Source organism: Neophocaena asiaeorientalis, unplaced genomic scaffold, assembly GCF_003031525.2.
Source record: "Neophocaena asiaeorientalis asiaeorientalis breed wild unplaced genomic scaffold, Neophocaena_asiaeorientalis_V1.1 scaffold390, whole genome shotgun sequence".
NCBI lineage: Eukaryota > Metazoa > Chordata > Mammalia > Artiodactyla > Phocoenidae > Neophocaena > Neophocaena asiaeorientalis.
The window spans coordinates 221,909-238,084 of NW_020173699.1; the positions used below are offsets into that span (position 1 = coordinate 221,909).

Below are 16,176 nucleotides of genomic sequence, written 5' to 3' on the forward strand. Positions count from 1 at the left end.
CAGGGCTCTGCCTCTGAGGTAGGAGAGCCAACTTCAGGTCACTGGTCAACAAGAGACCTCCCAGCTCCACATAATATTAAACAGCGGAAACCTCCCAGAGATCTTCATCTCAACACAAGCACCCAGCTTCACTCAACGACCAGCAAGCTACAGTGCTGGACAACCTATACCAAGCAACTAGCAGGACAGGAATACAAACCCACCCATTAGCAGAGAGGCTGCCTAAATAATAATAACTCCACAGACACCCCAAAACACACCACCAGACACGGACTTCCCCATCAGAAAGACAAGATCCAGCCTCATCCTCCAGAACACAGGCACTAGTCTCCGCCGCCAGGAAGCCTACACAACCCACTGAACCAACTTTAGCCACTGGGGACAGGCACCAAAAACAATGGAAACTATGAAACTGCAGCCTGCAAAAAGGAGACCCCAAGCACAGCAAGATAAGCAAAATAAGAAGACAGAAAAACACACAGCAGATAAAGGAGCAAGGTAAAAACCCACCAGACCTAACAAATGAAGAGGAAATAGGCAGTCTACCTGAAAAAGAATTCCGAATATTGATATAAAGATGATGCAAAATCTTGGAAATAGAAGAGACAAAAAGCAAGAAACATTTAACAAGGACCTAGAAGAACTAAAGATGAAACAAACAACGATGAACAACACAATAAATGAAATTAAAAACACTCTAGAAGGGATCAATAGCAGAATAACTGAGGCAGAAGAATGGATAAGTGACCTGGAAGATAAAATAGTGGAAATAACTACTGCAGAGCAGAATAAAGAAAAAAGAATGAAAAGAACTGAGGACAGTCTCAAAGACCTCTGGGACAACATTAAATGGAACAATATTCAAATTATAGGGCTTACAGAAGAAGAAGAGAAAAAGAAAGGGACTGAGAAAATATTTGAAGAGAGTATAGTTGAAAACTTCCCTAATATGGAAAAGGAAATAGTTAATGAAGACCAGGAAGCACAGAGAGTCCCATACAGGATAAATCCAAGGAGAAATATGCCAAGACACATATTAATCAAACTGTCAAAAAACTAGGAATAAACCTACCTAAGGACACAAAAGACCTGTATGCAGAAAATTATAGGATACTGATGAAAGACATTAAAGATGATCCAAATAGATGGAGAGATATAACATGTTCTTGGATGGGAAGGATCAACATTGTGAAAATGACTCTACTACCCAAAGCAATCCACAGATTCAATGCAATCCGTATCAAACTACCACTGGCGTTTTTCACAGAAATAGAACAAAAAATTTCACAATTTGTATGGAAACACAAAAGACCCCGAATAGCCAAAGCAATCTTGAGAATGAAAAACGGAGCTGGAGGAATCAGGCTCCCTGATTTCAGACTATACTACAAAGCTACATTAATCAAGACAGTATGGTACTGGCCCAAAAACAGAAAGATAGATCAATGGAACAGGATAGAAAACCCAGAGATAAACCCATGCACATATGGTCACCTCTTCTTTTATATAGGAGGCAGGAATATACAGTGGAAGAATGATAGCTTCTTCAATAAGTGGTGCTGGGAAAACTAGACAGGTACATGTAGAAGTATGAGATTAGATCACTCCCTAACATCATACACAAAAATAAGCTCAAAATGGATTAAATCTCTAAATGTAAGGCCAGAAACTCTCAAACTCTTAGAAGAAAACATAGGCAGGACACTATGACATAAATCACAGCAAGATCCTTTTTGAAACATCTTCTGGAGAATGGAAATAAAAACAAAAATAGACAAATGGGACCTTCAAAGCTTTTGCACACAAAGGAAACCATAAACAAGACCAAAAGACAACCCTCAGAATGGGAGAAAATATTTGCAAATGAAACAACTGACAAAGGATTAATCTCCACAATTTATAAGCAGCTCATGCAGCTCAGTAACAAAATAACAAACAACCCAATTCAAAAATGGGCAGAAGACCTAAATAACATTTTTCCAATGAAGATATACAGACGGCCAACAAACACATGATAGAATGCTCAACATCATTAATCATTAGAGAAATGCAAGTCAAAACTACAATGAGATAGCATCTCACACCAGTCAGAATGGCCATTATCAAAAAATCTAGAAACAATAAATGCTGGAGATGGTGTGGAGAAAAGGGAATACTTTTGTACTGCTGGTGGGAATGTGAATTGATACAGCCACTATAGGGAACAATATGGAGGTTCCTTAAAAGATTACAAATAGAACTACCATATGACCCAGAAATCCCACTACTGGGCATATACCCTGAGAAAACCATAATTCAAAAACAGTCATGTACCAAAATGTTCATTGCAGCTCTATTTACAATAGCCCGGAGATGGAAACAACCTAAGTTTCCATCATCGGATGAATGGATAAAGAAGATGTGGCACATATATACAATGGAATATTACTCAGCCATAAAAAGAAATGAAATTGAGATATTTGTAATGCGGTGGATGGACCTAGAGTCTGCCATACAGAGTGAAGTAAGTCAGAAAGAGAAAGACAAATACCGTATGCTAACACATATATATGGAATTTAAGAAAAAAATGTCATGAAGAACCTAGGGGTAAGACAGGAATAAAGACACAGACCTACTAGAGAATTGACTTGAGGAAATTGGGAGGGGGAAGGGTAAGCTGTGACAATGTGAAAGAGTGGCGTGGCCATATATACACTACCAAACGTAAAATAGATAACTAGTGGGAAGCAGCAGCATAGCACAGGGAGATCAGCTTGGTGCTTTGGGACCACCTAGAGGGGTGGGATAGGGAGGGTGAGAGGGAGGGAGACGCAAGAGGGAAGACATATGGGAACATATGTATATGTATAACTGATTCACTTTTTTATAAAGCAGAAACGAACCCACCATTGTAAAGCAGTTATACTCCAATAAGTATGTAATAAAAAATGAACAAAGTTGTGGTACCGACAACAACAAGGATGAATCTCAAATGCATCATGCTAAGTGAAAGAAGCTAGACTTAAAAGGATAAATATATGTGCATCTAATTATAGGACATCCTGGAAAAGGCAAAACTATGGGGATAGAAAACAGACCACTAGTTGCCAGTGGCTGGAGTTGAGGAAGGGTTGGCTACATAGGGGCAGCAGGAGGTATTTTGGGGGGTGATGGAACTGTTCCATATCTTGATTGTCAAAATAAACTTTATGCCCCCCAAAAAAAATATATATGGTATGTATATACATATATTTGCATTTTGTGTATATATGTATATACAAGCATATGTACATTTATATGTATATTCCTATACATAAATGTACATATATAGTATATATAAATATATTCATATATATGCAAAATAAAACAAAACTTGATTTTCAATATATTAGACAAAGAGCACATTAGTATTTTTAGCAGTACTCCCAGCACTCTTTAAAATGGGCTTTTTCACATAAATTTTCCTAGGACTGATATATTTAAAACATCTTTAAGTGTAAAATTGAAGCATCAATTTTGTAATTTTGTATATCAATTTTTAAAAATTTATTTTAAAAAAATTATTGGAGTAGAGTTGCTTTATAATATTGTGTTAGTTTCTACTGCACAGCACAGTGAGTCAGCTATACGTATACATATATCCCCTCTTTTCTGTATTTCCTTCCTATTTAGGTCACCACAGAGCAGTAAGTAGAGTTCTCATTAATTATCAATTTTATGCATAGTATCAATAGTGTATATATGTCAATCCCAATCTCCTAATTGTACGCCAATTTTTAAGTAACTGTATTATTTCCCACACAGAAATTTATATTTTATTAAAAATAAATAATTGGGATGCTTTTATCTGATTGAACAAAGCCACCATGCTATAGTTTATTAGTCTTGGCTTTTGTTTAGAAATATGTATTTGTCTCCATTCATTTAAATTTGTCTTTTCTGCTCATAAAACCCATTTATAAAATCAACTGGATTAAGTATATGAAGATATGAAGACATGAGACCATGATTTTGTATTACCCCAACACACCAAATATAGAATTTCAATTTCTCCCCATATATCTGTGAACTTATTAAATAGATGTGTAGTTGTGAAAATTTTTTATTGTGGCCTCCAGAGAGCACAAATTCTACATACGACTTTTATTTTCACCTTTCATTTCTATCATGCTATTGCTTCTTCCTCCCTCAAGTTTTATCAGGAGGCAGAAGTAAATTTTGGTATAACACAAAAAGAAAAAGACAAGCCTGCAACTCAGAGACTGGGTTATATTCCACAGTTGGAGAGATGTCATGGACATGATAGAAATATTCCATTTTCTCCAAGGCCACTAAGCCTCAGCACTTTCCACTAATTTGGTCCCCTGAGTCTCAATTTATTTAGTGTATGTTGGTTCTTTCACCCCCATTGCAAATATTCAAACTCAGTTTTCTTGTTGAGGAAAAACTTGTTCCTGGAGGGTGAGTTAGAAGGTTCATTAGACTTTCCACATCCAAAAAAGAAAAAAAAAAGGACATTCCTATGTCCTCCCTCCTTTTGCCCAATCTCACCCTGGCACTCCCTTTCCTTTCTGTTACTCATCACTCCCTCCTTAATATAGAGCTACATTCATAGGGAAAATAACTTCCTTCTTTAAGTCTACTAAAACTAAATCAATAAAAATGACCATCCCCCCAAAAAAAATGGTTTCTGGTAATTCTAACTAATACCTAGTACTTAATATATTGCTTGGGACACAGTGAACATTCGATAAATATTTTTTAATTGTATTATGGAAAATTAAACATTCAAAGCAATGTTTTTATTTAATGGATAAATTGATGTTTCCTATGCTAGAGAAGCCAGAGGATTACTTAAGAAAGACCAACCTCTACTTTTGAGGCATATAATCACAAGGGGGTGATGTCATAGGAAGAAGGAGGAACCAAGAGAGGGATCTGGTCTTATGGTACTGCACCAGGAAGGCACAACAGCCTCGTAAGCCTGTGGCCTCAACTCAGCTTCAGCTTCAGTTCCTGCTTCTGAGGCTTGCAATGTATAATGAAATGCACAGTGTTATGCACTTTATGGGTGCTTAAGCAATATTTGTTGGCTGACTTAATTGAGCTATATTTGCAAAATGGCAAGGATGTGAGGAAACTTTCCTACCTAAAAAGAAAGCATTCACAGTGCTAGACATTTGTTAGGCAAATAAACAGTATAATGTCAGCCTAAAAGGAAAAATATTCAAACCCCTATCCAATAGGCCTAGTGGCTAGGCAAGCCAAATGTCAGCACCATGTTTCTGAAACTTAATTTAAAATATCATAAATTGTATGTCATCAACTTTGAGGACGTTTCTTTCCTGCCTTTCTGTTCCCGTTCCCTGTCCTAACTGCAAATCCAGAAAACGTAACTAGTAAACCTAAATATCACCTGTCTGGTGAGATTTCCAAGTAAAAACAGTGTGTCAAGCAGTGATTTAAAAAAAATCAAACTTAACAGGGACGCATTGGACAGTGTTTTAAAAAGAAATTACCATATTCAACAGTACACTTCCAGAGAGCAATAGATTCAGGAATTTGCTCATCATTGAAATGACACACCTTCTATATCTGACTTAATCTGCTGAGTGCCAAGGGGAAGATGACCCCTCTAATATATCTCAAGGACAGATGGTTACTTATGCCCAGGGTATGTTTTTAAGTTTTAGAACAATAATATATTTGGCCCAGTCCCTTCCTTCCACCAGCATTAACTGAGTTCCAACTAGGCATCAGGGACGTGTGAAAATTAAGCTCTAGATCCAACTGTAAAGTTTTACCCTATTTCAGGTGAATTTTTCCTTTGCTTGAAACAGTTGCCTTGAACCTTTTCCCACTTCTTTTTCTGCCTTCACCACCTGCAAATGGCAACGTGGGAATAGGTGATTAAAGTTAGAAGTACAGTCAAGATGTCATGAAGGGCAAGGCAAACTGGTTCACTCTGGCGATTCAGTTCATTGTCTTACCCCAATAGTATTCTGCTTAAGAAAATGCTGTTAGATAACAGTAACACAGTTTTACCTTTGCATAGAGCATCATAGTAGTTACTGAGATAAATATTAGGTCTTGCTATCAGGTAGTAAAGTGGACGAAAGAATGGAAAAACATGATGAGAATCATTTTATTTGGTGAAATGAGGAAATACTTCACCTAATAGCCAATAATCAACTTCTATTTTGCAAGGTGGTGAAAGAACTATAAGCTAGTTATTATGCTGGTGACAGTAAGAATAAGAATAGTTTACATTTTACTGAGTTCCAGGCACTGTGCTAGGTGTATTGTTGAAGAGCCAGAAGAACGCTGGAGATTATCTAGCAAAACACATTTATTTTATACTTGAGGAAACAGGTCCAGAAAAGTCAATTTATAAGTATTGTGTCAGTTAATGGGAGAGTCAGGTTGCCACCCACTGAGCCAACCTAAGGTGCCTTGGTCTCTTTCTTAATGTTTCATAAAATAACTGTGGTCTCTCCGTGTGTATTGCTCTTCGGGAAATTGTTTATTTTTTTTAATAGTAACATTAAAAAACAAGTTTCAAACTATTTTCTTTTTGTTAATTTGGTCTCACATGGGCAAATTCTAATTCAAATGACAATTCTTAAGCTATGAGACTAGCATCTAAAAGTGAAGAGGAAACTACGTTTTATAACTCTACTAGAGGAAAAAAAAGAAAGAGCAGTACTTTCTCCTAAAAAGAGAGAGAAAAATAAAACCCACAATTTTAAGTGAGGTTTGTACTGGCAGGAGGTAGGAGAGGGTAGAAAGACAGGCATTTAATTAGAAGAAAAAGAAGGAAAGGAAAAGGGTTTCAATGTGGAATGTGCAACTCAGCCTTCATTTCAACGTGCACAGACCTCAGTAGATAGCTGGAAACCTGCCAGAGAACGAGGCCTTGGAAACAAGCTGGAAGACATTGGAGAGACTTTAACCAAAACAAACACCAGCAGGGGATGTGGTTGGCAGAGCTGAAAAAGCAAAGGACTCTATGAGTCACTCTGACATTAATTTTGAATGGTATCATGCTTCCATTTTGTTGTACAGGGTATCTGTACAGAATTGTATATGTATGTATATATATATATAAAATATACATACACACATACATATATATTATTTAGATAAAGAAAATGTAACATTACAGTCATTAGAAATATACAATTAAAAAATATAGAGTAGAAAAGTACATCCAGTATCTCACTATTCTAACCATTTAATTCACCATTTTTCATGTGCAAGTTTTAACAGAACTGTAAGAGTATACAAATAATATGCAATACTTTACTAAATATCATAAACATAGTTCTATGCTGCTAGATACCTTCATAAACATTGCTTTTCAGAGAAATAATATATTAACTGAGTTAAGATAATTTACTTCATCTAATTTTTTACTATTTAATGTTTTGCTGAATTTGTCTTCCTACAAGTAATAGGAACAGTAATAATGATATCAGTAGCTATCTTTTAAAGATAGCTATGTGCCAAGTGCTTTATATGCATTGTTTTTAAATTTTATAAAATCTTGCAAGGTAGGTATTATTAGCTCCATTTTATAAATAAGGAAATTTATATTCAGAAGTTAAGTGACTTGCTCAAGGTCATAGCTAATTAATGGCCAAGTAAGCACTGAATTAAGTCTGTCTTGTTCCAAAGCAGGTCCACTTTTCACCACAAAATGCCACCTTTCTGCTAAAATGAATATATGCTTTTTCTATATTTTTGTGTTTATCATAGATTTCCAGAGGCGGAATTATTGGTATAAAGAATATGAATATTTTAAAAGCATTTACTACATACTCAAGGTTGTTTTCCATGAAGGAGGTATTTATATAAAGTACCACTATCCCAAAAATTTTTACAGAAGGAAATAAATTTGAGGGAGAAAAAAGAGGTTACATCAATGAGTGACAAAGGAAAATCTGTCTAATGTAAATAAAGCATCTGTAATCATTCACCTTCTGTAACATAGAGGTTTCTAGTTTGAAGATCTGATGGTAGGAAGTGTTCTCTATCTCTGGATGTGAATAGGTACATATAAAAGTCTTAGGAATTATAAATGTGTACAGGACCTAGCATATAGTAGATGCTTCATGAAAATTCAATTTGACATGGACTTCTGGCTCCTGATGAAGATGTGGAAAGCTGAAAGGAGTGCCACCTTCACCCTAACAACAATCAAAACATGAATAACCTACGAAATCATTACTTTTCTTGAACCCAGAGAGAAGTCTCAAGGCAACCAGGCAGCCTGAAGTCTGAAAAAAGACAAGCACTTGCAGGGAGAGATGGGACATGAGCACTGGCTCACCTGTGGCTACAGAGGGAAGACAGGATCACATAGAAGCTGGTATAAAGAATTCTGCTGAACATGGATGGACCTGGAGATTATCATACTAAGTGAAGTAAGTCAGACAGAGAAAGACAAATATCACATGATATCACTTATATGCAGAATCTTAAAAAAATGATACAAATGCACTTATTTACAAAACAGAAACAGACTCACAGACATAGACAATGAACTTATGGTTACCAGTGGGGGAAGCGTGGAGGGGAGGGACAGATTGGGAGTTTGGGATTGACATGTACACACTGCTATATTGAAAATAGATAACCAACAAGGGCCTACTGTATAGCACAGGGAACACTGTTCAATATTCTGAAGTGACCTAAATGGGAAAATAATTTTAAAAAGAATAGCTATGTGTATATGTATAACTGAATCACTTTGCTGTACACCTGAAACTAACACAACATTGTTGACCAACTGTTTCAATAAAAAATAAAAATTAAAAAAAAAGAATTCTGCTGAATTTTTAATGAACTGCTAAAGGCCAAGTATGGGCTAGCATAAGAGTACAGTACGCTCATGAGCCACAGATACAAGAGGAATACATGCACAGTCATAAGCTTTTCTCCACAGATTTCTGGTACTGACCTGATGGAGAGAAGAAGCCCTTGCAGTAGGAAAAGCGTGAAACCATGTGCAATTTCTCTCCCCGCTCCCCATGGAATACAAGCCCTAAGCCTTAGGGGAAGGGCATCAAACCCTATTCCCCGCAGGGTGCAGAGGAAGACCTGATATAGCTGGGGGAAATGTAAAAAAAAAAATAATTCATTCCTCTATTTCTGGGGGTAGCGCAGGAATTAGTCCTGGGTCCAAAACATTTAGGATGTCTTACCACTAATAGAGGGGCAGGGTAAGTAAGAAAGTCTCACTCTCATGACCTAGAAGCACAGTATCTGCCTAAGACTGCGGTTGAATCAGGAAAACAGAGAACTCCTCCCTGCCCCACACCATCAGGCTAACAAGCACTTAAAGAAGCGATAGCAGTATACCACTAGGGGAGGCAGGAGAGCATTGAGCGAGAATCTGAAGCACAGAAGCACAAGGAAGAAGCTCAGAGAAACCCGAGGATGGTAAATACCCCACCACACACACACACACACACACACACACACACACACACACAAAATAAAAACAAAACCCCTAGACATTTCATATTTAAACTGCTGAAAAACAAAGATAAGGAGAAAAATCTTAAAGGCAGCCAGAAGATAGAAGGAGGAATGAAAATGACAACGGACTTCAGAAACTATGCAAGCCAGAAGACAATAGTGTTATCTTTAAAGTGCTGAAAGAAACTACAGTAACTGTCAACCCCAAATTCTATATCCAGTGTAAATATCTTTTAAAAATGAAGGAGAAGTAAGGACTTCTCACACTAAAGCAGAGACTTCATTACCAGAATCCCTGCACTAAAAGAAATGTTAGAGGAAGTTCTTCAGGCTTAAAGAGTATCGTACCCAGATAGGAACTTGGATTTATCCAACGAAATGAAGATTCCAGAAATAGCTCAAATGAGTATAAATATAAAATTTCTTCTTTTTAAATTGCTCTAAAAGATAACTGACTAAAGAAAAAGTAGTAGTATTGAGTAGAGGGAAAATAGTAGTAGTGTAGGTTCATATCATACCTAAGAGCAAAATGTATAACAACCATAAGCATAGTACACAAACTAGGACACCACACAGTGAAGTGGTAGAATACTACTTGAAGGTATACTGTGTAATTTAAGATGTATATTGAAAAATCTTGATTGTGGTGGTAGGTACATGTCTGGACATGTTTGTCGAAACTCATAAAATTCTACACTTAAAAGGATGAATTTGCCAAGTGTAAACTATACCTAAATAAGCCCTAGTTTATTTATTTTTTTTAAGATTTTTTTGATGTGGACCATTTTAAAAGTCTTTATTGAATTTGTTACAATATTGCTTGTGTTTTCTGTTTTGTTTTTTTTTGGCCACAAGGCATGTGGGATCTTAGCTCCCCAACCAGGGATCGAACCCACACCCCCTGAATTGGAAGGCGAAGTCCTAACCACTGGAATGCCAGGGAAGTCCCCTAAGCCCTAGTTTTTTAAAGAAGAGAATTATCATGCACAACTCACCTTTTTACCCTCTTGACTTTTCTTCTTATGGCATCACAATTCTGATGACTGCTGATGAGAAACCATCATTTTGTGTTATCTAGCCTTACCTTTGCTTTTTGCCTTATATAACTGAGGTTTTTATTCCTAATATCTGATGGTGGAGAGAGCTCTATACCTTCAAATCAAGCCAAGTATACACACGCACACACACACACGCACACACACACACACACTTAACTACACACCCCTCAGGAATTAAAATGTGCGTGGAGCCATGGAGATTATAAATGTGCCATAAAGAGAAACTTCTATGTATAAGGTGTAGGTATCTATGCACAAAGTGGCAAAATTTGCTTAGATCACACAAATATTAACTAATCATTCAGTCTAGAATGCAATTGAAGTAACAGAAACAATATATTTGTGTCTGTATCACATTTCCGTCTATAGCTTATTGTTTCTGTTAATAGGTCAGGTCAAAATGGCTTGAAAAAACTTTTGTCATGAATATTGATACTCTCTCTGTTCCTTATACTCACCAAGGTTCTTTCTGCTTTTAGGATCCTTCCACAATGCTATTTCTCCTACTCAACGTCTGTGCTTTAGGCACATTTGCACAACTTTTAAAGATCTCCCCACCCTACCTGGGTAGATGAATTTAAAATATAAGCTACTTCTGGGCAGATGCAGCCCTAAGGTTACAAGGCTTGGCAGGCAGAGGGAACCTTTGTCTGAACTAGAAAGAGGCCCCTTCCGCTGGACCCATTTCAAGACACTTCTACACAACCCATACGTAGAGGACTGGTGGTCAGTCGACAGTAAGGATCAGACTAGGGACAGTGATCTGGTTTTTGAGGGACATTCCTGGGGAAGAGGAACCCTGCATTTGTACATAACAGTATACAAGGTTGAGAAAATGTCTATTCACCATATTAGAGAGTGAGGGAAGGGCACCTGATCAAGGTGATAGGGCCACTAAAGCACCCCCCATCTCCAATCCAGCCCTTACCACTGCCCCTGTTCTACCTAGAATGAATCAACATCATCCTCTACAACCATACCTTTGCTTGGTTATCTCATATTTGTCCTCCTGATGTCAGTTTAACAGTGATTCTCCCAGGGAGCCTGACTTTCAATCTAAATTAAGCCCCCCATTCTTTACTTTTATATCACTATGAATTTTCTTACAGAAATATATTACAATTGCAATTATATAGTTATTCATGTGCTTACTTATATATTTGCCTTCTCCAAGCCCCCACGCACCCACACACAAATACACACATTTAATCACTTACATATTTCTAGACCATAAACCCTGGAAGAGTAGGGACTATCTGTTTTGTTCACCACTTAAGACTATCACAGTGCCTGGCATATATTTTATGCTTAATAAATATCATTAAACAAATGCAGATATTTTCTTATTAGATTATTTGGGAAGCTATCACATACATGTGCACATTCATGTACATAGTATGATATAGAATGCTATGGAAACTTTTTGTAACATTCAGCTTAAAAGTTGAATGTCAGTAATTAGAATGGTATGGACATATAATATCAAACAAGTGATATTTTTATTTGGGTACATATTATTTGAATTATTTCTCTTTTCCTTTAGTGATTTTATTAATTTTCTGCTAATAATGTTTAGATCTTATGTTTTGTTGGTTGGTTCACTATAGCTTTCCAATACATTTTTTTGTAATAATTATCACAGCTGTCACTGAGCTATCTTAATTTGATCGTTCTCTCAAAGTGAAATGTGCTTTGGCATTATTTGATTTGCAGTGTAGGGTTTCGACTTAACAATCATTTTTATTATTAGAAAATGCAGAATGAATACCTAATGTAACTCCACTTACCAAATAGATTCTGCCATAAGTACCAAGGCCAATGGTTTTATCCAGTGAGAATATTCCAGTGGGATCCTGCAAAAATGTAGGATAAAACTTTTCAATTTTCTTGGAAAAACAGCCAAGCATTAAATTATCTAGAGTGGAATTTCTAATCTGCCTTGTTCCCTTAGAATTTCCATGGGAAGAACCTAAGTGTTATTTACCAAAAGCACAGTGTTGTCACAATCTCCCTGGACTGAGTGTAGTCATTTATAAAAAAGAAGCAATGGTGTGAACATTAACTGTATAATTATCATAAAACTGTAAAATGCATACAATTATGTCTACTTGAGGCATATTCATAAGTTAATTAGAAAGGCTATTAAAAGTAGAAATAAATTAATTTACTTGCAATTGAAATACTCTTTTGATATCCATCTTTTGAGTGCTAACCAGACAGGCAGAAAGTTTACCATATGGCAATGGTAATATTGAGTAGATATGTAATGATGAGTAGGTACTGGCTACAAAGTCTAGATTGTTTATATAATAGTAATTCTTAAGAAAGAATATTGACTCTAAATATAACTAACAAAATAACATCATGGTATTAAAAGAGCATCATTTTTTTAAAAAAAACTAGACAATATAACATGTTTATCAGCAGATTCTTAAGGCTTCCATATTTATCCTTAAACATTGTTTCCTTACCTTAAAATATGGATATTCATTTCTTGTTCACCACAAAACATGGTTTCTTGAATTTTATCACTATTTAAACTCTTACTCTAGCAGCTTATTTTGCTATTTTAGCAAAAGAGATATGAAGTATGAGTAGATGCCAATTTATGCACAAAGTAATAGGAGCACTGGCAAATTCTTGGAAATTCACATGCCTTATAGAAAGCACATTTTATATATACAAACTTTGTATAACTTTGTTTAAAAATATTTTTATCACTGTGACAAATGTGAGCTAAACAGAAAAACTATTGAGCAAATGCAATGTATATGACAAATTATAGATTCCTTTAAACTGGTGTGATATTTGTTTAATCTAGCAAAAGTGTCATAGGAAAATGACACAGCTCTGGGATTACTTCAGTCAATAAGTATTCAACTGGACAGAGTCAGGAGACTAAAGTTATAGCCCCAGTTCTGCCATTAATTAACTATATGACTTTGTGTAAGTTATTTACTCTCTCTGGGACTCAGTTTTCACATATATAAAATAAAGGTGCTGTGTTAAGTGATTTCCTAGCTCTAAAATTCTTTAGAAAAAAATCAGATTCTGACATTCTAAAATCCAGATGTTTCAATGCATTGATATGACAATTGTTAGCAGCCTACTTTCTTAAAATTAGCATTAAAATCAATGTCACAATATGCACAGTATTACTGTAGGAAAATATTTCAGGGAACATACTCCCAATGAAAATATAAATTTTTTTTTAAATGATAATTTTGAGGATTCAAGAAAACTAAAAATAGATTGTTATAGTGGACTTTGATAATAGGCATATCATTGCTGTTATAATTCATTGAAAAATTTATGGGAAAAAGCCAACAAAGAAGTTCCTAAGGTTTGGCTTGAAGAGTTTATCAATTTAGCATATTTCTTTAAAGGAGATCTTTGAGAAACTTATATGAGACATTATTAATTCTGGAGAAACAGTCTCTGGTCATCTGTCAAAAGAATCAAATATGTTAGCTGATTCCTATCGGTAAACCATTCTTTGTTACAGTTGAGGCTGCATTTTAGCTAAAAACAAACAAACAAACGAACAAAACCCCGATATCATATATCAGAGAATTACTGTATTATCTGAACAAGTTTATTTCTGAATCTTTGAGCACAGTCTTTAATTTCTGTAATCCTTTTTCTAGCCCTCAATAATGTAAGTACTTTACTCATATTTGAACCCAGGTATCTACATACTCAAAAAAGACACCAAGGAAATGAACGGGACAACAAAATGCCGGTGGAATTCTTGGAGGCCTTATTTTATCTATATTCATGTTGTTTGGAAAATTTTTCCTGCTAACAAATGGCCAAGACATCTTAATTCTCCTCATGCTCACATTTAATAAAAAAAGATTTTAAAAACTCTTTTTCTGTTCTTAAAGGCAGCTCATTTTAGTATTCATCTAAGACTATTTTTTTCATTAGTTTTATGCAATATTTTTTGTTTCCATCTCCACACTAATCTCTTTCAAGACTAAATGATTGCCGAACTCGGCAAAAAGAGGAAGGGAACTATGCTAATTACTAGAGTAATATTACTCAATTTCTTGTATCAGATTTTCCACTGAATTATAGTCAGAGAAAGCTTATTCTGGGCTCCCAAAGAAGGAAGTACTAAGAAGTCAACTTTTTTTGGTCACTGTGAAATTTAAAGTCCTCACCAAGGGGGTCTCTATGATTACTTGGTCTTCTCCTCTGCCCTGCTACTCGGAGATAAGAAAACCAGAAGAGGAAAGATCTTTATATTTATGACTGCTATATCAATTTAGAGAATACTTGGTGGTTCAGTATGTTCTGGTGTTCCATTTGGTTAAAAGAATGGTCACTTAACAAGAAAACTTAATTTGTGAAAGTTTTTTTCAAAAGATATTACTAAAAGTCTAAGTTTTCAAACATTTTTGAACCATAAAATGTTGCAAATACTCCATACTTCGTTATGTTTTTCTATGTATCTAAATTAACTCTTGCAATTTAAAAGTCCTAGTCTGCTCCCTGAAATCCTGAAATTGGGGAGTTGTTTCTGTCTTCTGAATTCAAGAAGAGGGGGGAAAATGGGAACATTGATGGGTAATTTTATTAAAGGCAGGGGGTTGGGGGTAACAGGAAGAAAAAGAACCACTAGAAGGCAGTGTTTGCTGGTCATGGAAGAGACGCAAAAGCAAAGGCTGATCTACAGGACCAAATACAGCAGAAATTAAGAACAAAGTGGAAATGATAAATGGTCATCATAGGTAGCAATACATTTCAGATTTAGGGCAGTAAAAGAGAATCATAGAACACATTCCAGTAGTTAGACAGCTAAAGGAAGAAAAGAGATTGCACAGTACCTAGAAAGAGCAGAGGCTATTGTTCTTTTGTTTTAAATATTAGAAAATGTGATTTTATGAAAATAGTTTATGGAGAGAGAATCTGAAAGTGGCAGATAAAACAAAATAAGTGTCAGAGTAAGTTTCAGAGATATTTGGAGGAATGGGCTTCACAATTCAAGTGGAAAATTTAAAAAGGACAATCTCTTCCTTTAGACTAGTGTTTCTCAAACTGTGAACTGCATAGACTCTCCTTACATGAGACTCATCTGGAGAATCTTGTTTAAAATATAGATTCCTTGCCCCAACCATGGAATTATGAAACTAGAATTTCTGTGGATGGGTCTCAAGATCCAAGATCATTCTTGGGCACTGTTCTGGTGCACTAACATAAAACCCACTGCTCTAGATATTGAGGGGAAAAAGACTGAGAAAACTGATTGAAGTACAATGTCATTTTGAGGTGATGCTCTGGGATACCTAATGGAGGATATGCTGAATATTTCAATCTTTGTGGACTAGAAGGTAAAACTGATTCAAAATAGGGGGCTAAGGGACTTGAGAAAGTGAAAGTTTCTCATGACTGAGTGTGGAAAGCAGGCTTGGTCTGGGTGATGGAAGACTGGGAGAGCTGGCAGTTATATTTAAATATAAACCTAATGTAATTCAAATATAGATTTTTGGATCATGTACTATTTCAGATCACCTCTGCCACTACTGTCCTCCAGGCCTGTCTAATCCTGACCCCAATATAGATTAGGACTACACACGGCAGTGTCAAATACCAAGGCCAGAGTTGTGAGGAATGTCATTACCATACTGGGCACAGAAGGCAAAGGGGACT

General features: G+C 35.9%; 1 protein-coding gene across 2 annotated transcripts in view; it reads right to left on the reverse strand.

Moving 5' to 3' along the window:
• NRK (Nik related kinase) overlaps positions 1 to 16,176 on the reverse strand; it is a 154,848-nt gene that overhangs the window by 135,226 nt on the left and 3,446 nt on the right. For both annotated transcript variants that reach the window (XM_024750551.1, XM_024750550.1), the window contains exon 2: positions 12,309 to 12,374. In XM_024750551.1, the coding sequence (XP_024606319.1) occupies positions 12,309 to 12,374 (66 nt within the window). The remainder of the gene's footprint in view (positions 1 to 12,308; positions 12,375 to 16,176) is intronic.